The 26,860-nt window shown below is 38.8% G+C and overlaps 1 protein-coding gene across 1 annotated transcript in view; it reads right to left on the reverse strand.

The window, feature by feature from the left end:
* Positions 1 to 139: 139 nt before the first annotated feature.
* The window catches only part of cacna1ba (calcium channel, voltage-dependent, N type, alpha 1B subunit, a), a 67,944-nt gene continuing 41,223 nt past the window's right edge, over positions 140 to 26,860 (reverse strand). Inside the window, exons 26-48 of the mRNA XM_087798300.1 lie at positions 26,491 to 26,587; positions 25,578 to 25,738; positions 25,356 to 25,493; positions 23,151 to 23,352; positions 22,606 to 22,770; positions 21,991 to 22,101; positions 21,695 to 21,778; positions 20,297 to 20,413; positions 20,027 to 20,092; positions 19,871 to 19,962; positions 19,477 to 19,627; positions 18,850 to 18,977; positions 17,336 to 17,432; positions 15,698 to 15,803; positions 15,418 to 15,525; positions 14,385 to 14,500; positions 13,051 to 13,214; positions 12,852 to 12,969; positions 12,475 to 12,588; positions 11,263 to 11,301; positions 7,394 to 7,631; positions 6,785 to 7,002; positions 140 to 5,501 (exon numbers count right to left, since the gene is read on the reverse strand). Of these exons, the coding sequence (XP_087654426.1) occupies positions 4,947 to 5,501; positions 6,785 to 7,002; positions 7,394 to 7,631; positions 11,263 to 11,301; positions 12,475 to 12,588; positions 12,852 to 12,969; positions 13,051 to 13,214; positions 14,385 to 14,500; positions 15,418 to 15,525; positions 15,698 to 15,803; positions 17,336 to 17,432; positions 18,850 to 18,977; positions 19,477 to 19,627; positions 19,871 to 19,962; positions 20,027 to 20,092; positions 20,297 to 20,413; positions 21,695 to 21,778; positions 21,991 to 22,101; positions 22,606 to 22,770; positions 23,151 to 23,352; positions 25,356 to 25,493; positions 25,578 to 25,738; positions 26,491 to 26,587 (3,385 nt within the window). The 3' untranslated portion in view covers positions 140 to 4,946. The remainder of the gene's footprint in view (positions 5,502 to 6,784; positions 7,003 to 7,393; positions 7,632 to 11,262; positions 11,302 to 12,474; positions 12,589 to 12,851; positions 12,970 to 13,050; positions 13,215 to 14,384; positions 14,501 to 15,417; positions 15,526 to 15,697; positions 15,804 to 17,335; positions 17,433 to 18,849; positions 18,978 to 19,476; positions 19,628 to 19,870; positions 19,963 to 20,026; positions 20,093 to 20,296; positions 20,414 to 21,694; positions 21,779 to 21,990; positions 22,102 to 22,605; positions 22,771 to 23,150; positions 23,353 to 25,355; positions 25,494 to 25,577; positions 25,739 to 26,490; positions 26,588 to 26,860) is intronic.

A 26,860-nucleotide genomic window follows, 5' to 3' on the forward strand; every position in this document is an offset into this window, starting at 1 on the left:
AACCCACACAAGCACTAGGAGAACTCCACAGAGAAAGAACCCAGGTTACCTTTAGCTAGAAGTGAACCAGCAACCTGCTTTCTGGGAGGTGATTACCTGAACTCTAGTTGGAAAGCAAATACATTTTGACACAGCAAACTTTTTCATTTTGTTTTGTTTTTATTCAAGAAACTTTGCTTTATACAAAATGTTAAATATAGAAACAACAGCAGAATCCCAAGTCCGGTCAAGAAAAATAAATCAGGCAAACAATCATTTCATTGCATCCCAAGACCTGAAATAAAGGAATGTTTCAGCTCTGCAGCACAGAATGGAACTGGAACAATACTGTTTATAATAGAAATGTTTTCTCAACAAATTCATATCAAACATTACAAAAAAACACATGGTATCTAAAAAGTCTCCACATGCACATACGTAGGTAAAACATGCAAACATTGGTATGTTGTCAGACAAAGCCAAATCTACGTCTTCACTTCTGAGAAAAGCGACTTTGTTTGAATGTTTGGGATAATTGGTCACTAGCACGGGCAGAAAGAGATGCAAGGTGGTGTCAAGTTAAGCGTCAAAATAAGACTTATCTGGAAAACGAAGTTGGTAATTTGTTTTGACATACCTTATTTATCGGACATTTAAGATGTGCAGACTTTTCCAAGTCAATGTAATTCATGCACTTATAGAGTCATGACAATATAAAGAGTTTCCCTTCTACAACTGTAAAGACATCCTACGGGAGGATCGGAGGGCCTTTGGAAGTATTGTGGGCTCACAATCACTGTGAATCTAACACAAACTACACAAGTGGAAGTTAGGGGGTTTGTAAGGTTGCATAGCCCATGTCGTTTACGAATATGTTGTCATGACAACTAGGCCTACTCATCCAATAAATACAACGCCTCACTGCTCGTCTCCTAATGTGTTGATATTGATGCCATTTAGATTTAGTAAATAAGAACAACCCTGCACTGTATTCATGTTGGAAGAAAATGCCGGTCCAGCTGTTTGCTAAACTAAGTCATTGGTAGTGAGGAAGATCCTAGCATTGGCCATCCCTCACAGTCCAGCGTGGGTTGGTCCAGGATGGTGCACAACTCAGTCCTGGCTAGCTCTAGCTAGATCTATGACAATTTCAACCTGCAACACAACCTTTCTATTACTTTGCTGAGATATGCAGAGCACTGTGTGTACAGCTCATCGTGAGGCAGAGGTCGCTGTCCAGCTTTCTATGGATGCTACATGAGTGATGAATCTCTTCCAAGATCTCCTACAGCTTACAGAAGTTGATATCTGCCTTACACATCAGTTAAAAAACAATGTCAGTGTATATGTCTCCGTTATTGGAAGCAAGTGCTGATTTCTCCAAATTAGGGCTGATTCACCACCAATCTCAGCTTGACTGGATCAACTCATGTGTTTAACAATGTCAACTGGATGTAGCAAACTGCTAGAAATTAGTTTAGTTTAATTAATTTTATCTGCATTAAATTCACTGATGTTACCCCAAGAGTCAACGCTTAGCTAAGGTAGTAACATTCTCTACTGGAATCCATTGATCAGATAGAGAACTTGGGGAAAATGCAGGTTAATCAAAACTGTAACTTTAAAAACCAAAAGCATAAACAAATGTCACCTTGCATTGGAAAAGCGAGTCAAACAGCTACAAGCACACAAGATATTCCCCTTTCAAGCTGATCTTTCACTCATAAGAACTGATTACACATTTACATTTTCAAAATGAAGAAATCTGCCAAATATAAATGTTATAACCCTGCTTCAAATGTGTGTATGGTGCAACTGTGTGCACATTCTTAATAGGAAACAAAAAGGTAATGTAACTTTTGAAGCTCTCAACATAAGGGATTCCGAAAACAAACGAGAAAATACTGAAACAACATTTCAGTTTTGGTTTGTTGCATAATATATGAGAAATATGTTGAGAAATAAATTACAAACTTGGTTAAGATTATCCATGCTGTGGTAGGGAATGTTGTCAGACATACAAACAGAATTGCACCCACCCCTCCACCATCTTCCCTCATTTAAAGAGAAGAGAGACAATTATAATATACAAACTTAATTTTAACCCACTGAACTCTTCAGCTGTTCTCAAGCTAGGGATCATCTTGCTACATTAGCCAGGTTATATCTATAAAACAAATCTTCTGGCCAACAGGTTTCACATGGAAGCTTTTTAATGGGTGTTAATAATTTGGTAGAAAACTTGTTGGTCATTTTAAGCACTTAGTTCTTGCTTACTCACATTTGGAGGATGTTCAGTTGGAGTGGACTACTGTCAAATGTTTGAAGATGTTGTCATGAACTTTTTATAAAGCCACGGCAGTATTACATAACCTGGTATGGTGAATGTGGTATTTAAGTGTAAATTGATGATACAATGAATGTAGCCATAAACTCTTGAGAGAGGAGAGAAAACCATGAGTATTGTAATGGTATCTGATTCAAGGCCGAGAAATTATAGCAGTGTTGGACATTAAAAAGTGTTATGGAGCTGTCCCTACCTTAATAATACGTCAAAAATAATAATTAAAAAAATTATTTCTCTTTTAAAGAACAGCAGTTGATGCAAATGAGTTTAACGCTTTCACACACAGGCAGGAGGTTGCGCAATAACAGAAAGGCATTCCAGAATAATTCATAGTCATGCTTTTTTTCCTTTTTTTCTTTTCTTAACAAGGACAAGACACACTTCAATTTCAATGGAGGAAAAGTAAAGGTTCAACCTACAACTGAGGTTCAAGCCCTGATTTGGATATGATCATCAAAAACACAAGGCATTGTTAAATCATGTGCACTGTGTGAAACAGGTTTCTGCATCTCGTTGATTTGAATGTAGTGTGGATTGTTCATCACAAATGTCACAATCATCTTCTTCCTTCTTGCGACACAACCATGGATGGTTCAGATATTAAGGCGAAGTATGAAAACCATCAACACAAATGGAGATTTAATCATCCAGAACCTCATAAATAACCATTCTGGGAATATTTTTGCCATCTGAGTCTAGCAAAACATTCTTGACAATCAATCTGAAGGCAAATACTGGAGCTCACAATAGTGTCACTGCTGCATCCACGCTTTAGATATAAAATACACCACAAAGTAGCCAAATGTGCCTGCTGACGCACTGGCCTGATCTTTTGGTGAAGCTTTCAAGACTTATAAATGCTCTCTTAGGTCTCTGCCCTCGCTCAAACTTCTTAAACAGTAGACATTTGTGAACTTAACCTGTGGGTTCTCTGCTCACAGGTCTTTCTGTACACTGTGTCCTCAACAGAGCGTGGATGCTGTAGAAAACAGTTGCATTTTTTTCCTACAGTTTATCTAAAAGAATAGGCACTTTGTCTGAAAACATCAGTCTATAAGAAATATTACACCTGAAACTAATGCAAACTGTGATTTGTCCAAACGAACTTTGCCATATGACACAGATATTTACATATGCATACAGGTACATACAGAAAAAGGGAAAAAAGATACAAACCAGGATATCGCTTTGATAAAACACATTCACAATCATGCACGTGAAGTTCTCATCCTCACTTGAAAAGACTTGATTCAGTCATCTGGTGGAATGATGGAGTCATAAAAACACGCACAGCAGTGTTCTCATGTGTGTGAGCTCGACCAACATCGCTGTCACCCAAATCATCCTGTTTACATGACAGTCAGTGTAAATTAAATGCCGCCGTACTGACTCTCAAAAGTACTCTTGCGTATGCATGAAGTGGACTTTAGTCATTCGCTATACAATCTTAAGATATTCAATGTATCTTTGCTATCAAATGATGTATATTTCATGAACCTCAGTTGCTCCATTGGCAGTGGTGAACAGGTCTTAGACTGATTGAAACAATTTTGGATTCACAGGCTTGGTATTAATATGAGGCCTTGAGCCTCTGTCAAGAAGAAAATCAAGAGGTAATAGCATAACCTCAGTGTTTGTATCAATACAATTAGTGAATCATTTATTGGACATCCAGTGTGCGGTGGAAAAAAGTGTCACACAAAAAATTGTGCTTAGGATTATTACATAGATAATTTCATAAATGATGTATGTATGCATTTCTTTTTCAAGACCTCAGTTCAAAACAGTTTCTTCAATCTGACAATGACAAAACTTGCATGGCCAGCGTGTTATCGTTCTCTGGTGTGCGTAATAAAGCTCTCTTATGTCCACATGTGTTGTCGTAGCACAGATGTTAAAGTGACGTGTTGATAAAAATTTTCATATCATTCAGTTGTTGTTTTTTTTTTTCTTCTTTAGGATCCAGGAACCTTTAAAAAACCTTTTTTTCTAGAAGCACAATCCCAGGTCCGAACAGTTTTGTTGTGCCAGGTTGGAAAGTGAAACAAGTTTGTTTCATAGATAGATAGATAAACTTTATCAATCCCTCTGGATATCTCCTTCGGGAAATTGGTCATGTCTCTCTCTATGCTATCCATCTCCAAAATTTTACCCTCATTTTCACATGCAGTCTTTGAGACTACACACACTATCTACTACACAAAAATAGGTATCCAATACATAAAGAAAAATAGGTTTGATATATAAGCAGAGTGATGAGTAAGATGGGTTTAAAGTAAAAACCATATCTTTGTGCCTTTTCTTTCTTTCTTAAGAACTTTTGCTTTTTTCTAAAGGGGGCTACATTAAAGCTTACATGCTGGTGTTTAAGGGTCTTTACGGCGGCATCGTCACAACACATACTACAGTACAAGACATTGTCAAAGGTCGACATCCTGTTTCGGAAAATGCTACATGCCCTGATAAAGACTACACTTAATCTTCTAATTCAATATCCGTCACTACAGCAGGTGTTGATTTGGATCTTTCCACCGTAAAATAACAAGTCTCCGACACAGACTCTTGCTTTCTCTCGCACAAACACACGTGTCAAAAACGCATTAGAAAGGTTAAAGCCATGCTAGCACCATTCGTCTTCCTCTGCCTCTTGGTAATACCTATGAGCCTTGACCTCAGGACCCAGGCTAGAACTGCCCCCAAAGCTGAACTGGTATCCGTTGGGCACTCCAAGGCTCTGCTGAGGTGAAGAAAGCATAGCTCCCATAATGCGAGGCAGTGAGGTCCTAGATGAGCGACTGGCTCGAGGACTTGGCCACAGTGAAGCAGCATCCTGGAAGACATCTAAATGCTCACGGAGACTGCTGTACGGGCTGCTCATAGCCTCCCCTCTATGACAGCCCAGGAAAGGCTCTGAGCTAATGCGAGTCACAGAGCAGGGCAGGTTTGAGGAGCCGCTGTGTCTGAGTGCTACGTGCTCGGAGAGGCCGCGACTCAGCCGGCCCGGCCTTTTGGAGGCCTGACTGGACACATAGCAGACAGGAGAAGTATTGGCAGTCTTGTAGGCCACCCCAGGTCGAGGTGTGAGAGGGGTCTGTGGGAGCTGTCGACGTCCACGACTGGGTGTGCTAGAACTGTAGCTGGATGCCACTGTGCTGCCTTTAACCCAACCACTGCCCTGGATGAAAAGTGAACAAGCAATTTGAAACAATGGAGTGATGAACAGGATGACAGAAAGGAAACAGGGAGACAGGCCCAGGGAAGGTCATCAATGTGGTGTGCAAGAAGAAGACAGACACAAATAAGTAAGGGGGGGCGAAAGAATATGAACATACACAATCGGAATGATGAAGAGAGAAAGTGGTAAAGGCCATGAGATACATCAGAAGAAGAAAAGAAGTCAAACATTTATAATTAGACATTGAACTCTTTGATCTATTCTCTACTGAAGTCCACTTTTAACTGTTCATAATTTTAACAAGACATCAAAAGAAGGAACTAACAAGTGTTTTTATTCTGTGATGAATTCAATACGACGTGTTTCCATTCTGTGAAAAATTAGTGGAAGGAAGTTATAAGCTATATCTGATAATATAATATAAATAATTTGTGGATGGTTTTTAAGAAAGAAGAAATCTCAAGTGATTAATTGCTTTTTATGCTTACATAAATTCTTGTGGATACTTTGCGATAATATAATATTTATGCATAGTTACAAAATAATGTCACAGAACTTTAAAGTTGGTCAATAGTCAGAAGGTATTTGCAACATTAAACTTTGAATTGTGTTTTGGTTGCAGGCCGACATGACCAGACATTGGTTTTATATTTATATATAAATTATAAACATTTCATTTTCCTTTCACTGTTCCTGATTTAAAAGAAAGATAATTTGAAGCGACAATGAGATTGTTTTCTAGTGTTCAGTCTATAAAAGTATTTCATTCCTTTCTCACCTATTATTTCTTCCTTAATGTTGTAATTCCAATGAGAATGGCATTCACCAGTAATATTTACTCGTTTTTTTGCATCATTTAATTGAGCATCTTTCTCAAAAACTATCAACAAATCACTCAAAATTTAATCGACTCACTCACAACTTTCTGCTCTTTACTGCACTCAGCTGTGCATGTGTATATTTGTGGTTCTTCTATCTATGTCAATCAAATCATGGCCCGTATTTGAAACACTGAGGACAACCATGTACATGGGGAGTTGAAAACACATTTATTTTGTCAACACAGAACGACACAAAAGTTCTTATTATTAATAATGTCCTCTTGGAAATCATATCATTTATCGTTTAAATTGTGGAGAGAGTGTTAAGATTACGACTTGACTTATATCTTATGTTAAACAATGTAACATTATTGTTAAGTAAATAAATACTTATTTAAATATGTTATCTAACGAGAGTCTATAGTACTATTATTAGCTTACATTTTGTGAAGCTTGTCTCACCTGCTTATTGCTGGGGTCCTGGCCCTCGCTTGGAGAGGCGGCACAGCTGGTGGCGGCAGACTTTGTGTGGCAGTGTTCTCGGCTGCAGTAGCGGTCACAGGAGTAGTAGCGCTGCTTGTCCACTGAAGAGTGGTGATGCCTCCTCTCATGGGAGCGTCCACGGTCTTGGGCACGTTCTCGAGAGGAGGTCAGATCAGGACCAGTCTCTCCTGCCGCACCTGAAGAGCAGAGACCTACTTACTTAAGCATTTATGATTGTTTAGTATATCTCTGGACTCTGTTTGTTGTATATAACATCACAGTTTCCTTTGAGTCTTTAGACTTTCATTTCATTCAACAATTAGTGTCACAGAAGAGGCGGATCATGGACGATAGATAGATAGAAAGATAATGAGATAGATGAATGTATGTATTTATTAAACTATAGATTATATGGAGAAGTTTACAATGCAAACAACTATTACCAACTATTGTCACACCAAGTATAATACTTGACACTACTTATACCACTATGGTAAGTAAGTAAGTAAGTAAGTACGGTAAGTAAGTAAGTAAGTAAGTAAGTAATGGTTATTTCTAAAGCGCCTAGTGTGGGCCCACATGACTGACCAACATTGCTAGAGGGTTGTACTCCAACAGGTGTGTCCAAAGATCTCTGCTTCTTCTCTCGCTCTCGCTCTCGGTCTCTGCGGTGGTGGCACCGGTGGTGATGGTGGTGGTGGTGGTGGTGTGGCCTCTCTGTGTGGCTGGGCTTTTCAAGGCTGTAGTCCCAAAGATTGATTTCTTGAGGGCGTTGTGAGGCCATAGTGGACGCTGATCGCTTCATGGAGCTGGTGTCTGCGACAGACTTTGAAAAAAAAAAAGAAAAAATATGACATGACTTGATTAACTAGGATCTCTGTTTGTTCATACTTGATAGTGTGTGAGAGAAGTGGCACATGGCACTACACAGGACCAAAGACAGCACGGATATAGTGTTTTAAAATCACCTGATTCATGGAAATAACAGCAATTCAAAACAAAAACAGTCACGAAAGATGATTGTTTTCAGATGTATCTTTTGTATAACTATAATATTAATTTGTGATATTGCAACTTAACTTTCCACAGGGCAAGATTGGGGCAGCTGTTTCTAAACATTTCTGAATATGTGAGCGAGATATCAGCCAAATAATCATCCAAACTTCAATATTCTACTATAGGACACAACGTCCATGTAACCAAACATGACAGCCACTGAGAAAATTGATGCCCTTTCCACCCAGCAGGCTGCAGACTCCCCTCACCTATTAAAGGCAAGCTCTTCCAGGAGGAAGCCTTTTAAAATACCTTGGCCACAAGGGGGTCAACTGGGTAGCATAGATGTAGTAAGTAAGTAATAGTTATTTATTGAGCGCCTTTCTAGACCAGGCTCACAAGGCGCTTTAACAATCAAAAACAATACACAGTTAAAAAAAATACTTAAAAGATCAAGACACCTAAGACAGACACAGGAGTCCCAGAAAGTCAGGGAAAAGCCTGCACAAATAAGAAGAAGAGGGAGCGGAAGATTGTTCCACAGCGGAACCATCAGTAGATTCTGATCTGCAGACCTCAGAGCCCGAGCTGGGGTGTAAGGCTAGATCAGATCACTGATGGTATGAGGAAGAGCCTGGCCATGAATAGCTCTGAAAGTAAGAAAGAATTTTATTGATCCAAAAAGAAACTGGCAGCCAATGAAGAGTTTTAAAGATTGGAGAAATGCGAGTTCTTCTACTAGAGCGGATCAGAATTCTTGTTGCAGATTTTTGTTTTGACTTCAGGCGAGACAGCTCCTTCTTGTTAAGACACGAAGATAAACTGTTCGAGAATACACCAACGCATGGATTATTAGCACCATATCGTGTTGTGACATAATTTTCAAAAGTTTAGAGATTTTTCTCAGTTGAAGGAAACAGTCTCTGCCAGTGTTGAACTCAAGACATGTCATTGTCCAATACAACACCCAGGTTTCTCAGGCTCAGTTTGACAGACTGGCCTAAGTCACCCAAGTACTGACTCAACACTGGAGCTTTATCATCAAGAGCAATAACCAGAGTTTCAGTTTTGTCCACATTTAGCTCCAAAGAGTTTTCACTGTTTGATTTCTAGCAAACAATTGACTAAGCTGTTTAGCCTCTGGGGCTCATTTGGATCAAATGAGCAGTTGAGCTGGATGTCATCAGCAAAGATATGGTAAGAAACATCAGAAAATCTCTGAATGATTTTACCCAGGGGAATCAAGTACAGCAAAAACAATAAAGGACCTATAAAGGACCTAGAACAGAACCTTGAGGGACTCCACAAAACAGATCCACTGATGAGAACCATTGTAACACAGGCCCAGACAGTCCCACTTCCTCCCTCAGTCTTCTCAGCAGGATCTTGTGATCAACTGTGTCAAAGGCTGAGGACAGATCCAAGAGAACCAGAACAGTGCACTTTCCCGAGTCAGCTGCTCCGTAGAGTGAAGTTTACAGAAGCCAGATTGAAACTCCACATGGATGCTGCTCTGGTCCAGGAACAATGAAAGCTGCTCAGACACCACCTTCTCAAAGATTTTGGAAAAGGATTGGAGCTTAGAAATTGGCCTGAAATTACTGAGGTTAGTCGGATCCAAGCCTGGCTTTTTTCAACTCCACAATGGCATGCTTAAATGTATCGGGAAAAAACACTGTGGAAAGAGAGAGGTTTACCATATCGGTAACCCAGGGGCCAATTACATCAAACACTTTAATAAAGAGCCTACAGGGAAGGACGTCGGACGAGCAAGAGGAGGGTTTTATTTTGCTCACCAGTGCTGAAATATCACCCAGAGATACAGCACTGAATAAGACCACAAGGTGGAGACAGCCTCAGTGACAGCAGTGGTTCCACACAGAAGGGGAGTGATTATCTCTTTGATCAATTTAATTTTGTCAGTGAAAAATCTCAACAAAGCATTGCTGTCAGCCTCACAGAAGACAGGGGTGTTTGGAGCAGCAGGACAGCAGTTCATTTGTCCAAGGGAACCGTTTTTTCTGAATTTTCAAGTTCGATTTAACAGGTGCCACCTGATCCAGTTTTTCAACGTAATGATTAGTGAAACAGTGAATCAAATTGTCCATGTTAAGTCAAACATAGCAGAAAAACTGTCTGCAGTATCAGCTGAGATGACATGCTTCTGAGACCTAACTTTCAAGGGCTTAGACTCAGGGATGAAGTCCAGGTTAAACAAGACAACATAATAATCACTCAGATGGACATCATGTACAGATACATTAGAAATGTCCAGGCCAAGCGTAAAAACCAAGTCTAAAGTGTGGCCTTTTTGGTGAGTAGGTTCAGAAACATGTTGCTCACAATTAAAGGCTTCAGCTAAAGTTAAAAGTTCTTTAGCAGAGCAAGATGTGAATAATGGAAGATGAAAATTCACTAAAGTTCTTCAAGAACATTGCCACAGGACCAAGCGGACCGGTAGATTGAAACACAATAGATAAGTCTTGTAGGACCAACCAAAATTATCTGAGACTCAAAAGAAGTGTTTTCTGTGTCTGAACTATCTCTATAAACAACAGCCAAACCACCTCCACGATGACAGGGACGGGGCTTCCCTTCAAAAGAGCAGCCAGCAGGACAGAGTTCATTAAGATGAATAAACTCTTCTTCTCTATGCAATGTCTCTGGGATACAATAAATCCAACTTTCCTCTTGTGAAGAGATCATTCAGAGAAAAGGATTTATTTGCAATGGAGCGAGCATTCAACAAGCTGACATGCATCGCTGATGACGTCACTGAGGCTGTCAACGAGAAGCAAAGCAGGACCTCTTGAAGGCTACTCCAGTGGTCACTTGGGTTACAGCTAGTTACAGGTAGCTCTGGTGTAAACACTGAATAAAAAAGAGGAAATGAAAACTGACCAACACTTCCAGGTAAGGGTCTTGCAAGCAACAGTGGAACCAAGGTTTTGTTGGATTTCTACTTCATGTATGCTTCAGCAATCTAGCAGAGCTCTGCTGCTTATTTATTTAAAGATGACTTGGTTAATTTACTCCCAGTTGTCCGCCAAAGCAACCGATAACACAGGAGGCCCCAGAGCCCCCTTGTTCTGAAACACTTTTTCTCTAGAGCATTACTGGGGAATATCCACTGTCTCTTAAATAAAAACATGGAAATATGTGTCGGCCAAGACTATTGAGGTCATTGAGTCAACTTGCCGGACACACGTTAAAAATCGTCTTAAAGTCAAAATGTCAACATTTAAAAATAGCAGGCAGCGATGAACCATTCTAAAGTTAAGGTTTAAACATGAACGGACCTTGGCTCAGGTGAGCTCTTGATCCAACCGTGGTTTCAACCATGAGTTCCAATCTGAACGCACTGCTCTCACAATAGACAACTTCATGCTTGGCCTAGAATCTAACAAACATTTAAATGTCTTAAATAATGGACATTCCTATTCCGATGAGTTTTTTCTTACTGTAAGGTGGTTTCCTGGAGAGTAGCGAGAGAAGCTCCGCTGCACACAAACATGAAGCAGATCACAGAAGAGAGGTTTATTAATAACTGAACGAATATTTTACATCATCTAGAAATTTATATTTTTTAGGCTTTTCTAACTTAACATCAGGTATCATCAATAATGAATAACCCTAGTAACTATTCATAAATATATAACCACAAAATATAAACATCAAAGTAAACAGGAAAAGTCTCTCCTCATTTGCAAATGGTACAACTTATTTAATTACTTATTTACTTGGAAATATAACTCCCTCGAAGATCCTAATTAATTAACTCACTATAAAGGATAGCAGAACTTTAATAAAACACCAGCAGCAAGAAGTGTTGAGGATTGACAAAGCTTCACTAAGCAGTGTCCTATTTAATTTTTTAGAGCTTGGTAGGTGGATACCTTAGTTAAAAAAATCAATGAGGGTTTCAAGCAAAAGATTATAGAACAGAGAGTGGTATCTAGGGGAGTCTGACAAGAAGGATGCTGCTTCATCCAGTGAGATCGGCAATTTTTTTTTTATTTAAGTCAATCTAGATGATTGTTTTTTGCACAGGATCTGAATATCTTAGGCATCTTCACACCTCTAATGGATACTTGTCCTCACAGCTCAAAATGCCTCATTTCTGCTAACCAGATTACTCTCTTCTGTTCCATGTCAATTTTGGGCCAATAGCCATTTTGAACCTGCATCCTCTTTTCAGTTGGCATCTGCAGAAAAATGATACAGGCCAAAGAGCCGGTGCTATAATCAGATCAGTTTGAATTTCTCCTGGATGAAAGAGGATCTATACTGCTCTTCACACTGAGAAGATCCTAGTTTACCGAACAGATCAATCAGCATCACTCAGGAAATGAGGAGATTATCACATTTGCACTGATTGATTGAAAGAGTCACTTCTTCAGCCATGTACGAACACTCCTACTTAATCCTTCAAATGCATCACAAATCCACTGTAATGGGAACTAGAAGCTCAATTTTAACAGAGTCCTTAATTGGCTTGTTTATTTGAGCAGATTATCATCTTCTATGGGATATTTTAAAATGTACACATGAGATTTGACAACATTCTTATTCAAATTCTTGTTGCTAATTAAAGATGTATTTTTGAGGCTGGATGTTTGTCAAATTTCAAGAGAACACAAATAGATTGACAAACAAGTTGGCACAAACTTCACCTGCAGTTCAGTGTTGAGTCGAGGCATAGAAGCTGCTCGACCATGATTCTCCAGCCCAGAGCCTTGAACTGCACCGCTGACACACATCTCAAGGTTTGTCATCTCCACAGATTCCTACAAACAAGTATCACATTTACAGTTGAGTGTGTTTCTTTGATAGTAAGCGTGTAATGAGGTACCATTATGGAAACATGCACGAGAGCTCCTTCTATGTGCAACATATACAACTATGTTTATAAAAAAATTAACATGAGCTTAATTCATCTTTAAATGAATGTTAAAACATATTTTTAAATGCAATTTAAAACATAATATCAATTATCTTTTCCTGGCTCATTGTCAGCAGTGACACATGCACACATTTGTTTGCATCTAACCTGAAGAGCTGATGTGTCAGGGTTGTCCTCTGCCAGACCTCTGGATGGGTTCTTCTTGGTCCTGATCCCGAGGCCCTCCTTAGGTTTTTCCACCACCCAGGAAGATTCGTAAGTTGGCCTATGTGTCCAAACCCAGTCAAATCAACACAACATGATAGTTTGAATCTTGCCAAGAATACTGGAGAACTTCTGCACTTACTCAGCGGCTCTGTTGTTGAGCGAGTTGGAGTCGAGGCGGGTCTGGGACCTGCTGTGTTGTGTCTGAGGCTGAAGTATGCTGGGAGGTTTCACACTGTTGGGCAGGTCCTTCTCCTGCATGTGAGTCAGAGGCAGCAATGGCTTAAAAAGAGCCCTGACTTTGCACTGTGGAGGAGAGATGGATGGAGCATGCAGAAGACAGTCAGAGGCAGCAGGCAGAATATTGCTGTGCCCAAGTCCCTTCAAAGAAATCGATGTGTCGATTGGGCTCAGAATATTCATCATGTCATGCTCATAGGCACTGTGTTTGTGTGTGTCGACTGTAGCAAACATGCTCCTGCAGATACCTGCCAGTCTGATGTCAAAATTTGTGGCCGTCAACAGTGAGGGATTTCCATCCACACAAAAATTCATAGTGGATAAAAAAGCAGCGTGCATGTCTGTGCAAGTGGCTGTGCATGCAGAGTTCAAGAGAGTGTGTATCTTTGTGGAAGCACGTGCACACAGGTCTGTACAGAAGACAGAAAATGTGTGTGAGAAAGAAGTGATGTTGTTTTTGCATTTGAGTTTGTTTGTCTGTTCATTAAATGAATCAATAACCGATCAAAGGGTCTTGATACGTTTTTCAGCAAAACCTGATAATGGGGAAGGTACAAGTTACTTTTTGGTTCTAAATAACCATCTGAATCCATAAATACTTAAGACCTGATTTGGTTGTTCTTTTTTGTGTGTGGAGTGTGTCATGTCCTATTAAGCTGTTTGCTATCAACAATATTTCAAATGCTAAACGATTTAAATTGTATATACTTAGAAATATATGTATTTATTTAATGTATTTTGAAGAAAATAAATGGAATGAGCGATATCGTGTTAAATAACATTCTTCTGTGAGAATCCATAAAAAAAGTTTCTTGAAGAAAGGTTTTTTAAATTGTAAAAATAAATTATTATTTAACGTTGAAGCATTGTGAGAGCTTTAGTTTCAGTAGATTGTGAGGATACCCCCCAAAAAAGAGCATTGGGTTTCACTTGCGTGAGAAAAGAAAATCCTAAAACGAAATAATGTCCGCTTTGTAAACTGCACCTGCATTAGAAGTCTAAGAAACAAAAATGATTATAAATATGCTAATAATGTCAACCCAAGGACGGCATAATATAAATATTACTTTTCTTTAACCTTTGTTTTGTATTTGTTATACCTTGGAAAGTAAGATATTATCCATAATCCACAAAATTGCAATTCCAGCCATAAGCCTACTTATGTGTCACAAACTTTGCTTCAACCAGCATCGCACTAAATTTGTCGTCACAGCCTGTAGTCATTTGTGGATGTACCTGAGAGCCAGGGGAACTTTGCTGCTGCTGCTGCAGTCGAACCCTCGGGAAGTTCCGCTTGAAGTAGTCGAAAATCATCAGAGCTGCGTACACCTTTCCAACTGTTAGCTCGTTGGCTGACGGAGACGAAAAGTAAGAAACAAAATGGTTTGTGCTTTTAGTAGGGAAGTTCTGTACTGCCACCACAAAAAATCCTGTGTTTCTTCATGAAAAATGGTAAGGAATTTGACTTATTATTTTAATTTATTTCGAAGTAATGCTATTATGGTCATGCAGGAGATTTCATTACCATAATAAGCAAAGTATGCGCAGGAGAGATTAGTGCTACTCCAACTGGGTGTCGGGCTTGACAGCGGGAAAATAAATGAAGAGCCCTAATAATCCCTCCTTGGAATCTTTATAAACCCTTCAAAAAACCTCATGAACATTGTACATATTCTCACACAGTTTATACACTCACATCATTCTAAGAGCAAATTGTTCACCCGGTTATATGACAGCTTTTTTGATCACACTGTGTCAGCATTAGAAATTCTATGGACGTGAGGCTTGAAATTCCGCACCCAGTCCCTTATAGGCCAGAACACGGACACAGAAAACTGTGCTCTAATGTTCAATGGCCTAATCAATAGATAAAAACACAGTGAGGTTTAAATATCATTTAATATACAATAGTGTTTCTAAAAACTGTATCTGCAAAACAGCGAGAACCTTAAAAAAAGCGAGGGACCACTGTATTTTATAAATTTGAGGTAACCAGACTAGGTATTTTTCTGAGCCATGATCAATTATTTGGTGTTTAAGATGATGCATCAATATGGACCTTATTGGTGTATGGTGTCACTTGAATGTCAATTAACCTGCGTTATTACAACTGGCCACTGCCATATTCAAATTTCTCACTTGTCAGGCAAATGTTTATTTTATCTCTCTGTGTTGCTGAGTTTTCTGATCTGAATTAGAACCAGGAAGCCTGTTTAAAACCTTTTTAAATCACAAAATTTAAACGAAGATAAGATGTTGAGACACTTACCTTTATGTGGTGTCACCAGTAGGTCCATAGTCTTCTGAGATAGACTGGGCCAAACTGTGGACAGCTCCTTTTTTAGCTCGGCATCAGAGAGTCTCTGCGCAACCATGCCTGCAAACACGCCCAGACATTTCACCTCCATGGTTCTTATTATGTCTCTTTGTTAAGTGTAAGTGCAAGTCTAACATTAATTTAAGATATCACACATATCACCACAAGTTCAGCTCTGTGATGGTAACTTCTTCCTATTGTACGTTTTATTTTATTTTCCTTTTTTTCTGACCTGAGGAAAGTTTGATTTCTAGGGCAGTGCGGATCAGGGCCATCAGGGTGGATGTGAAGTGGACTGTGTTGTCTTCAGCTATCGGCATGTTCATCTTGACAAGGCGCTGGTTTTGGGACATTCAGGAAAAGAGGCATTGGTTAGACTTCCACCCTCACAACCTCAGGGTCAAGCCAGGGAAATCAATCTGTGTGCTGCAGTGGTTCTCCCCACACAGGTGATATTGCTGAATTCACTTGAGATCAGAATCGTTGAAGCACCGATCGGTAAGACACGGTCCAGCACACAAACAGACTTCCTCTTTACAGAAAAGACAAACGTTCACATTCACTGCTATTGCTACAGTAACACTATGCTGCAAGTCAAAGTGCACGTGTGCAAGACTGACACTGACTGAAGAAATGTGACATGTAAACGCAGAACCATGAAGGCGCGCCGACATTGGCAGGAGCTCGACTCTGTGGTGTATCAACCTGGAGGTTGAGTGTGTGTGACTCGGCTAGCAGGGAGCATTCCACCAAGCTCGGGCAGCCTGAGCAATGTAGTTGCTATAAAGGTGGTGTTTGTAGTGCAGTGCCTTTTTTTTTTGCTGCTAAGAGTTGAGCTCCCCTGAACACAAAAGCATTCACCTACAAGTGCTAACAGTGGCAGTGCAGAGAGGTGGTCTGTAGAGAGTGAGATAGGAATGAAGAGCTGAGGGCAAACACACACAGCAATCACACACGCTAACTACACAATCAGTTCTGAGACAGTTACAAAACAAAAACAGTTAAAAGTAACTCAACAGGAAAGCGTTTAGAATAGGTACTACTACTTCTTCTTCTACTGATAATAGTATATCTGCTAGGAATAGAACTCCCATAGAGATTTTTGAGAATATGGGATCTAGGAACAGGAATTACTTGCTCATATCAGCCAATCGTGATGCCTTGTCAGACCAGGACAAAATAGAGAGACTGTCGTTTTGTTAATATAATGTTTCATGTTTGGAAGAAAGTGTTTTTGAACATTAACATACACATTCCGTACCTACACCGGAAGACTACAGTTAGCAAGGGGGCTGCAACCTCGAATTGGGTCATTTACATCATGATGTCAAAGATACAAGGTCCATTTTATACAGTCTATGGAAAACCTAAGCAGAGTGTATTCATGGTGCTTTTGAAGTGGTTTTTGTCATTCTGTCTTGTTGTCCAAATATGATGATGGCTTGGTGTAAAATAATAAAAAATAATGAATAGAATAAACAAACAATGTATCACAGAATCAAATGTATACCACACTACACAAGGCAGCAAATATATAATCATAAAACAGAGACGATACCAGAACAAAAAAAACCCAAACATGTACACATCCACACACTGAGAAGAGAGAGATGAGATGAAATTATGTCCAGTAAAGGCACAAAGTGAAGAATGCAGAGAAAATACCCACAGATTGATAACAATCTACACTGCTCCACAAATTTTTCAAATAGATAAGATTTTCATTTTCTTTAGCATTTACTCTGTATTTCTGTATTTTATATCATAGAGAGAGCACAACAAGGTGAGGACACACTTGAGGTACACACCAATATGAGAAAAAAAAGTCTGTGGCTGACATGAAGGAAGGCTGAGGAAGAGGAGGGTCTACCTTGTAGGCGACTCTCGATGGACATTTCTTTCCCAAACCTAAGGGTGGGGACATGTGGAGCAGCATCTGATACATATCGAGGTACTTGATACGGCCACTTCACAGGGTAGAAAATCAAACCACACAAACAAAAAGAAAAAGGATGGGGAATTAGAAAAGGTAGGATATGAACAAAGGGCAGAAAAAATCATGGAGAGGGAAAGAACACAAAAAAGCAGAAATCTGGTGTTAATAGATTTCATTTAGTGAGATGTTAGAAGGATGCCATCCACGGCTGCCAACGCCGGGCACGGGGATGCATCACTGTGGAGCTCAGGGTTCCTGAGAGGAGACATGACATGGTAAAGAGTGAGGAGAAGGGGAACAGGATGGTGACGAGAGGGAAGAGAGATGAGAGCATTGTAACATGGATGTGTGCCATAGCATGCTGACAGACATCCTGCTGGTGTAACCACCAGTATTCTCAGAGACAAAGGTTTCAACAGCCCTGCTGGGCTTCCATCACAGCCGTGCTTTCAGATGTGACATCTCTTTTAGATGTATTTGACTTCCCAATTTTTGTCGTTGTTTTGAAACAATGTGAAAGATTGCAAGCCTAGGAAAGCAGGCGTGATAAGACACTGAAAGCTTTGTTTGGACTCTGGCATCATCAAAAAAAAGCCAGTCAATTTGGAGAGCGGGTGCTTGTGTAAAGGCGATTTCATTGGTGCACAGCCATTCAGTCGAAAACCTCTTGGTAGAGTGTCACACAAAGCACCCGGATGACAGAAATGTCTGTAAGTGCAAACCTTGTAAGCTACCCTATTAGGGCAGTTCTTTCCTAAGCCAAGAGGGGGTGAGATAATACGTAACAAATTGTACATATCCTTATAGGAAATCCGCCCGCTGTGGAAAAGAACAAGATGATGAATAAACACAAAGTAGAGGAAATGTCTGAATACTTTGCAGCCATTGCACTTCCAAGTGCGAGCTGGAACCAGTGTGTCATTCTTCTATACTTGAAGGTTCCGTCTGTGTGCCAATGTCTAAAAAGGTTCTCCTCAGCTGGGTACTTGACCACTTTAAAACTTGCTTTGCTTCATTTGTTGATGCAATGAGTTTAATCATCCCCCCAAAACTTGCAGCAGAGACCCTGCTAATTCATAAGAAAAACCGAGCCGGTTTTGTATTTGGCTCAAGAGGATGACATGGAGGATTAGACGAGTCCCGGACAAGAGGGACACAAAGTTTGACTTGGAAAAGTCACTATTATCACTTTAACCCAGAAAAAAAATCAGTTTCAAAGCATTTGTTACGTGTGTCGGTTTTATATATTTAGGATTTAATACTAAGTTAAATGGCTGCAAAGTAATGAGACCAAAGCAGATAACACAGTGCTGGATAGTGATGAGTTAAAAAACGGGGACACATCCTGTCACCCCCCCAAAAAAAGCGAAAAATGGTTAGTGCCCTGCTTCTCCTCTAATATCTATTTCTGGTTCTAACATCCTGTTCTCAAAGAGTGTTTTACATACCACGCTGCAGGATCGTACTCAGCCCAGACCCTGATGAACTCATCCAGGTGATGTGGTCCCAAGATGGAGGAGTCCCTTGTCAGGTATTCAAAGTTGTCCATGATGACAGCTACAAACAGGTTCAGCATCTAACCAGAGATTAAAGCCAAAGTAGATCATTAGCGAACTAAACTGAGCCTGTTCTACAGGAGGTCTTGTAGTACACCTGGAACCAAGAAATATTACTAATGATAATAATAAAAAATAACAAAAATACATTCAAAACTGTTTTACATCCCTAAAACAACAATACTACTAAAACATGACATCTACATCCAAACAAAGCATTGAACAGTGCCCTATTAAGGCTCATACCATGCTTTTAAAACAATTCCACTTTTTATATTAAGTCTCACTGAAAGGACCTGGAGTTGATGGTACATTCTCCTATCCACTGGTCAGCAGTAGGATCAATCGTTTTCTTTTCATGTATTATTAAGTCTTATTTCATGATGGTATAGAACACATTTACACTTAATCAACTCTTCTCATTACCTTTTTCCATTTGTTTAATTCTGTAATCTGTAGACTAAATAGAGATCGGAAATCTTCAGACAAAAACAACAGTAAACACTTGTTAGTACTGACCAGGAAGGAGCAGAGGAAGATGAAGGAGACAAAATAGAAATAGGCGAAGTCGCTGCCACACTCTTTGCCAAGATTCCCCGATAACTCATCGCAGCTTCGATGACTCAGACACGACAACATGATCTCATGCCACGCTTCGCCTGTCGCACTCCTGGATTGAGGGAGAGCACGAAGAGACACATCACTTACATCTTATCCTACTTAGTCCAACAGTCCTTCACAGGTTGCTACAGCAAGTTGGTTTCCTCTAACTTAACCTGTCTTGTATATGTCAAACCTTTTTTTATTCATGTTAAAAAGCCTTATTAGAAAAGAAACAATGAGAAAGGAACAGTAGCTGTAAATTGCCATATTATTGTATAAAAAATTGGGTTTGCTGCAATAGGTTACACACCTGAACAAAAGCATCAAAGCTTGCAGAAAGGTGCGGAAGTTGTTGTGGTGATTAATGGCAGTGTCCTCGTTCATCTCGATATTTCCAAACACCTACAACAGAGACACGCGTGAGATGTCAAACTGCTGTGTGCAATGTCAAGGCGAAGGTGCCCACCTGCATTCCAATGATGGCGTAGATAAAAAACAACATAGCGATCAACAGGCAAACATATGGCAGTGCCTGTGGGAAAGAAGACAGCAGGTATTATACAAGAATATATTTATATATACCATAGCTGCTTTTAACTTAACTTGACTAAACAAAGAATAACATGTGAGTGTGTGTGGGTGTGGGTGTGATTGTTAGTGTGAGTGTGCGTGTGCATGTGCGTGCGTGTGCGAGTGCCTGTTTGTGTGTGTATGTCTGTTTGTGTGTGTGTGTTACCTTAAAGGACTGGACGAAGGTCCACAGAAGGATACGAATGGTGTAACCCTGTCTCAGCAACTTAATGAGTCGAGCTGCTCTAAAGAGTCTGAGGAAGCTCAAGTTCAGCAGTCGGTCCTGTGACAGGCGCACATAAATACACCGATGAGCACAAACCACAACTCCAGTTTATGACAAATATAAATATGGTAGATGCCTAGTTTAATATAAGTCTGATTTATACACTCACTAATGTCCAGTACACATTTTTATGCAAGAATTAATAAAACAAGGCAGTCAGGTAGGTATTTTGACATGGTCAATAAGACTGTTATTATACATAAACTAAATAAAATTATTTAGGAAACAACCTGGAACAAAGTGAGAAGATTGAATCAGATTAATTGCAAATTCCATGTACAATTTAACTTTTGTTTTCCTTTGTAGCTGCATATTTATTAAATTATTTTCATGATCTACTGTTTAGTTTTGATTGTTTAACTCCAGACGATTGTAAGTATTTTATTGATGTTTTTTCAACAATGTTACAAAAAAATTAACTTGTGTGTCATGTTTCATACTCAACACGTGTTGACTCACTATAGTCGATGTAAAAAAAAAGTTAAACACACATGCAAAAAAAATAATTGTAAAGATGTAAAATGTACTAATGACAGGGGGAAACATTTTACTTTACTTTACATCTTTGAAAAGGTATAGTTAAAGAAAATGTTGCAAAAGAAACAATAATATCTCTCATAGGTCAATGTAAATAGAGAATGTTCAGGTACCTCATTTTGTCAAAATTTATGCACCAACTTGTTGAAAAATATGCATAACAGTGTATTTATATCTAAGGTCATGACTGAATATGCTAAATATTTTGCATTTATAATGAACATATGAATTGCAATTTTACTTTGCTCTTCTTTCCTATTTACTTGTTTTCATAAAACCATTGGAAAACCATTTTTGCAGCTGTACATTTGTAATTTTCCAGTCCAACCCAGAACAGATGTCACTCACCGTAGTCTAAGCAGTGTTGGGAGCAGGACATGGCACACCATTAAGGACAAATGAAAGGATGAGTAGAGAGCAGAGAGACAGAGAGAACACAGGGGGAGAGAGAAACAGTCATATTGTACACAAGAAACTGACAGATCAGAACAAATACACTCAATTGATTGAAGCTTCTCTTGAGATCTAAGGCATCATGATGGCTAAAGTTGTATTCGGTGTCAAGATTGATGACTTGGGAAACAATGTCAGACTAAAAAATATCAATGTTATAGAGAAGGGGATCTTGCAGACTATACTCAGTCCAGTTGACTCACTTAGTACTTTGTAGTACTGTATAAGGCAAACTAAACATGTAGCGCAAGGATGGTGCTGAAATTAAAGTGTGTGTAAAAGTCTTACGTTGATCTCAGTAACCAGGATGTCGGTGATGCTGCCTATCACTGTGACAAAGTCGAAAACATTCCATGCATCCTTCAGGTAGTTCTGTGAATAATAAGAACATCAAGTAATGAACTTTGCATTTGATTATAGAACTGTTTTTTTTTTTTTTTTCAAAAAACCCTTTCTTTATGTAGATTATTAGAATTATATATTTTTTTGTTAATCATTCAAATGTATTCGACTGCAACATTGAGATGTGGATCTCTGAGAAAACACATTTCTAGTAGCACAAGTAAGAGAACAAAGAGACGCACCAGAGGTCCAAAAGCTATGATCTTGAGGATGCACTCCAGAGAAAAGAGCGTGGTGAAAACAATGTTGAGGTTCTTGAGCATTGCCTCATAGAAATCTGGAGCTCCGTGGAACTGAAAGAACAAAATATTTTTGGCAGTGTGACGATAGGTTAACATTTCTTTTTACTATACACAATATGTTAGCTTAGCACGAAAAAAGAAGGTGGATTTATGCTGCCATCAAGTACATTTCATTGAAACACTAAAGACTGGAAGTATTAAAGATACATTGACCTGGTTAAGAATCTCTTATAGATGGCTAGGTAAGAGAGGAAGTCAATGGTCATTGACATGTGTTTTGGGGGAGCTTTTAAGAATATAAAGAAAAATCAACTGCCTGTCAAGTCCTTATTTTGGGATTGGATCAGTTCCTGTAACCCCACGACTGGCATAACATTAATTAAAATAAACTCTCACAACTTTCTCCTGTGTGTGGCCCACAGTCTTTTACAATCTTATACTGACAGAAAGTATGAGGGAGATTATTTAGTGAATTTCTTATTGTTGACTACTCTTAGTTGTACAGCTCCTGCTCAATGATATAATAAGCCACGTTGTTTTGGCACTTGTACCTACCTTCATCATGAGCACCACGGTGTTGAGGGCGATCATGAACATTATGGAGTACTCAAAGGGGGCAGACACCACAAACCTCCACATCCTGTACTGAAAGGACTGGGTGTTCTCAGGCATGTAGCGAGTCAGGGGCTTAGCGTTGATGGCAAAGTCAATACATGCTCTCTGTAACACACAATTTCACAGTTTCATCTATAAGAAAGCAGAAGATAACTATTTTACAGACGTCGATAAAATAACTTCAAAGATACATCTGACTGGTACATCTTTACAACATGCTAAGCTAATTGGTGTAACTTTAACCCATCTAAGAATGGAACTTTCTTTTTTAACAGATCAGTTTGTTTCTGATTATAAAGTATAATCAATGTCTTTGTGTGGGTGTTTTTATAATTATAAATACATGTATTGCTATTCTTAATATTACTGACTAACAAAACATAAAATCGATGACAAAATAATGGGGAAATATTATCAAGAACACGATCTTATAGTATTGGGCATATAAGCATTTACAAATTAGATTCAACTGTAACATAGCCTACTTCGTTTTTCTCCAGGCTGCACTCGGACAAAGCTTTGTCTCCCTGCTCCTGGAAGGTGATGATGATCAGTGCAACAAAGATGTTGACAAAGAAAAAGGGGAAGACCACGAAATAGACCACGTAGAAGATGGACATCTCAATTCGGTAGCCTGGACTGGGGCCCTCATCTTCAAAGGTTGCATCCACAGAATGTTTCAGGACGCTAAAATGAGAAATGATGTTTATATTGGGACTTGGATTTGTTTTATTTCATAAATGACACACACAACTGAACAAGTAATAACTCTGGTTGAGGAAACCCATACATAGCTATCACAGTATGTGTGTTAGGTTTCAGAATTGCATAAACCAAATCACTTTTAAGGGAAAAATGGTTGATCCTGACTTCTCTAGTAGAAAATATTTGTATGCCTTCTGCATCATTGTTTGGAAAACCAGCCCGCTCATTAACATGACCAGCAAACTGAAGGTGTGATTATTTTCCTTAATTACAAGATTACAAACTAAGAAATATGTTGAATCATATATGTAAGTAATTTAAATTTATAGAGCGCTTTTCCCGACCAGGGTCACAAAGCGCTTAAACAATCAAAACAATACTAATAAAATATATACTTAAAAGGTCATGACAACACCGAGACAAACACAGGAGTCTCAGATTATCAAGGAAAAGCCTGCACAAATAAGAATGTCTTAAGATGTTTCTTGAAGGAGTCAGTAGACTCCATCAAGCACAGAAGGAGAGAAAGATCGTTCCAAAGCTTAGGAGCAACAGCCTGGAAGGATTTCTCTCCTCTGGTCCGGATGCATGTGCGAGGAACCATCAGTAGATTCTGCTCCGCAGACCTCAGAGCCCGAACTGGGGTGTAAGGCTGGATCAGATCACTGATGTAAGGAGGAGCCTGACCATGAATAGCTCTGAAGGTAAGAACCAGGATTTTAAAGTTGATCCTGAAAGAAACTGGCAGCCAGTGAAGAGATTTAAGGATCAGAGAAATGTGAGTTCTGTATAAATTGCAGGCGTGATAGCTCCTTGTTGATGTGTGTGTATATCAGGTACTGGCAGATTAAACCTTACAAAGATTTCATTCTTACTGCAACCGCTCAACTATATTACCTGTGTCAGCTGTATCCACCCATTCCATCATGCCTGCATTCTCTTCTTCACCAACCGTACTTTAACTATCTCTACTCTTTAATTCTTTACCATTCCTCTTTCCTCACACACATTCAAATGCAATTGTTTTGTTTTTCTTATACTGATTTACGATGTATTCATGAATACGTCTTGATTAACTTTCTTCTTTAGCTGTTTTCCTCGGCCAAGTAAACTTTGAATATATTTTACTTATAATAATGAATAATAATGAATGACTGCTTGAAACAATACTGCCGTCCACTGATGGTGACATCTTCCTCATCCTGTACTTTAGACTTTTTCTTCTACTCTCAACATTTTCAGCTTAGGCCTCAGCTTAAACCCATTGATCCTGAGCTCCATTAACTGCCTTACTCTTCCTTTCATGATGTTTCCAGAGTGCATTTACCGAGAGAAAAGAAACTCACGTAGAAAATCCATAACATCCTTTTCTTGCTTTGGCTTCAAAATATACTAACATTGTTATACTCTCTACACGGTGATAAAAGGGCTTGAAACAACCTCCACTGGTCCATTTAAGCTTGGTTACCTGCACATGATATCCTTCTTCTGTAGACACTGTAACTATTAAACAATTAACATTTTCAGCATCAATAAAACATAATAATAAGTCTTCAAAAGAAGCACTAACTAAACGTAGGCCTGTCTTAATACAGACGATGTGACTTAAGTGAAGAAGTGATGCTGGATGTTGAGAAGGGATTGCTTTGTAGGGCTTTAAAGTTATACAGAAAACAAATTTTGATTTTGCACTAAAAATGTAAGAGTGAATACTTTAAATCTGCACCCAGTTATGGCATTATATGAGCTTTCTTGTCTTACTCAAATTACAATAATTTAACCACTATCAAATGAATTTTTTGGGGGATTTTGTAATTGTAATTTTCATCTGCTTACAAAATGTCAGGAATTTAAAAAAAATCATACGAGCCAGAGTTGAAGGACTCTTGAAGAATCATACTACCATGTCGATCCTTTTTATAGTCATAAAACTGGGGCAGGAAATACCTGCTCAGATGAGACAAATGATATGAAACTATACTCACGTGGGCCAGCCCTCCCCAGTTGACACAGTGAAGAGGGTAAGAAAGGCCCAGAGCACGTTGTCATAATGGAACTCGTACTTCTTCCACTCACGGGGCATGGCAGCTACCTCGTCTTTGTCATAGTCTAGAAACTGTCCTCTAGGAGGAGAATGACAACAAACATGAGGCTGGATAAAATGTATACCAGGATGAAAATGACATGCACTGTTCAGATGAACTAACTTGCAGTCCTTCTGCAGACCCTTGGACTCATCTGTGCAATAGAAAAACTTTCCCTTGAAGAGCTGCACAGCAATGACCGCGAAGATGAACATGAAGAGGATGTAAACGATGAGTATATTCAGCACGTTCTTCAAAGAATTGACCACACAGTCAAATACAGCCTGAGAAAGAGATACAAACAATATAATTATTGCTGCAAACATTCTCTGGACTTGTTTGAATTTAAAATACGATTGAATAATTATCTAATTGTACAGATTATTAGCACTTTTCATCCCTGAATCTGCTTGTGTGTTCTTAAAAGAAGAACAGTTAGTAAATTATTCACATACTGTAAGTAGTGAATTTGGGGTAAATTCAAGTTTCATTATGTATGAAGCAGGAATAATTTATAGAAATGACTTGTTAAAAAGCGTATTTAAAAGCAATATAAATAAAGTTAACCATCGTCTGCCTGAAAATTAGACACAGTGTTTAGTGTTGATATTTACCACTTATATGAATTTGCATTCCCATGTTTTAACATCAAAAAAATCATCCTTTAACATCTCAAATTGTCATTCTCACATTGAATCTAGAAACTAAACTAAAAAGGTTAACGTCGGCATAGCAAAATATATATAAATATATATATATATATATATATTTTTTTTTTATTACGTTAAACATTATGTAGAATGACAGTTGGAGAATAATTGAGAACCCAAGATAGACATTTTCAGCTTTTGGAATATCCCTTACAATTGTGTTGTGTTATTGTGTTACAACTTTTGCAGTCAATTATATAATAGCCAAATATATTTTGGACTGAAGCAAACAGAGTAAAGGTTCACAGTTGGCTAGTCAAGCTTAAAATATGTAATAGATTGACCTACATAACTTGGAAAAATCTGATATGTAAAGCATAAAGGACCTTGAGTTTGGGCAAACGTTTGATGGTCTTCAGTGGTCTGAGCACCCGAAGGACCCTCAGAGACTTAATGGTGCTGATGTCTTTGCCTTTGGTCCCCCTTTGAAGAGCAAACATACAGTAAGCGCAAATACGTTCCTGTTAAAAATGCAAAAATGTGTGTAAACAATTGTGACTGGGAGAAAAATTGATGATAATAAGGATTTTCATACTTTCTAATAATGAATAAAACAAATGCAGGAAACACAAGTTAAAGTATATGAGATGATTTTCATATTTGTTGAAATAGTAAGTGTTCTGTTGTGTCTCCCATCTTTATAAACAGCTTGTGTGTTGGTTGTGTAGGTAAAGCCATCATCTGCCAAAACTGGAT

This window comes from Callionymus lyra, chromosome 1, assembly GCF_982586985.1.
Source record: "Callionymus lyra chromosome 1, fCalLyr1.hap1.1, whole genome shotgun sequence".
Taxonomy (NCBI): Eukaryota; Metazoa; Chordata; class Actinopteri; order Syngnathiformes; family Callionymidae; genus Callionymus; species Callionymus lyra.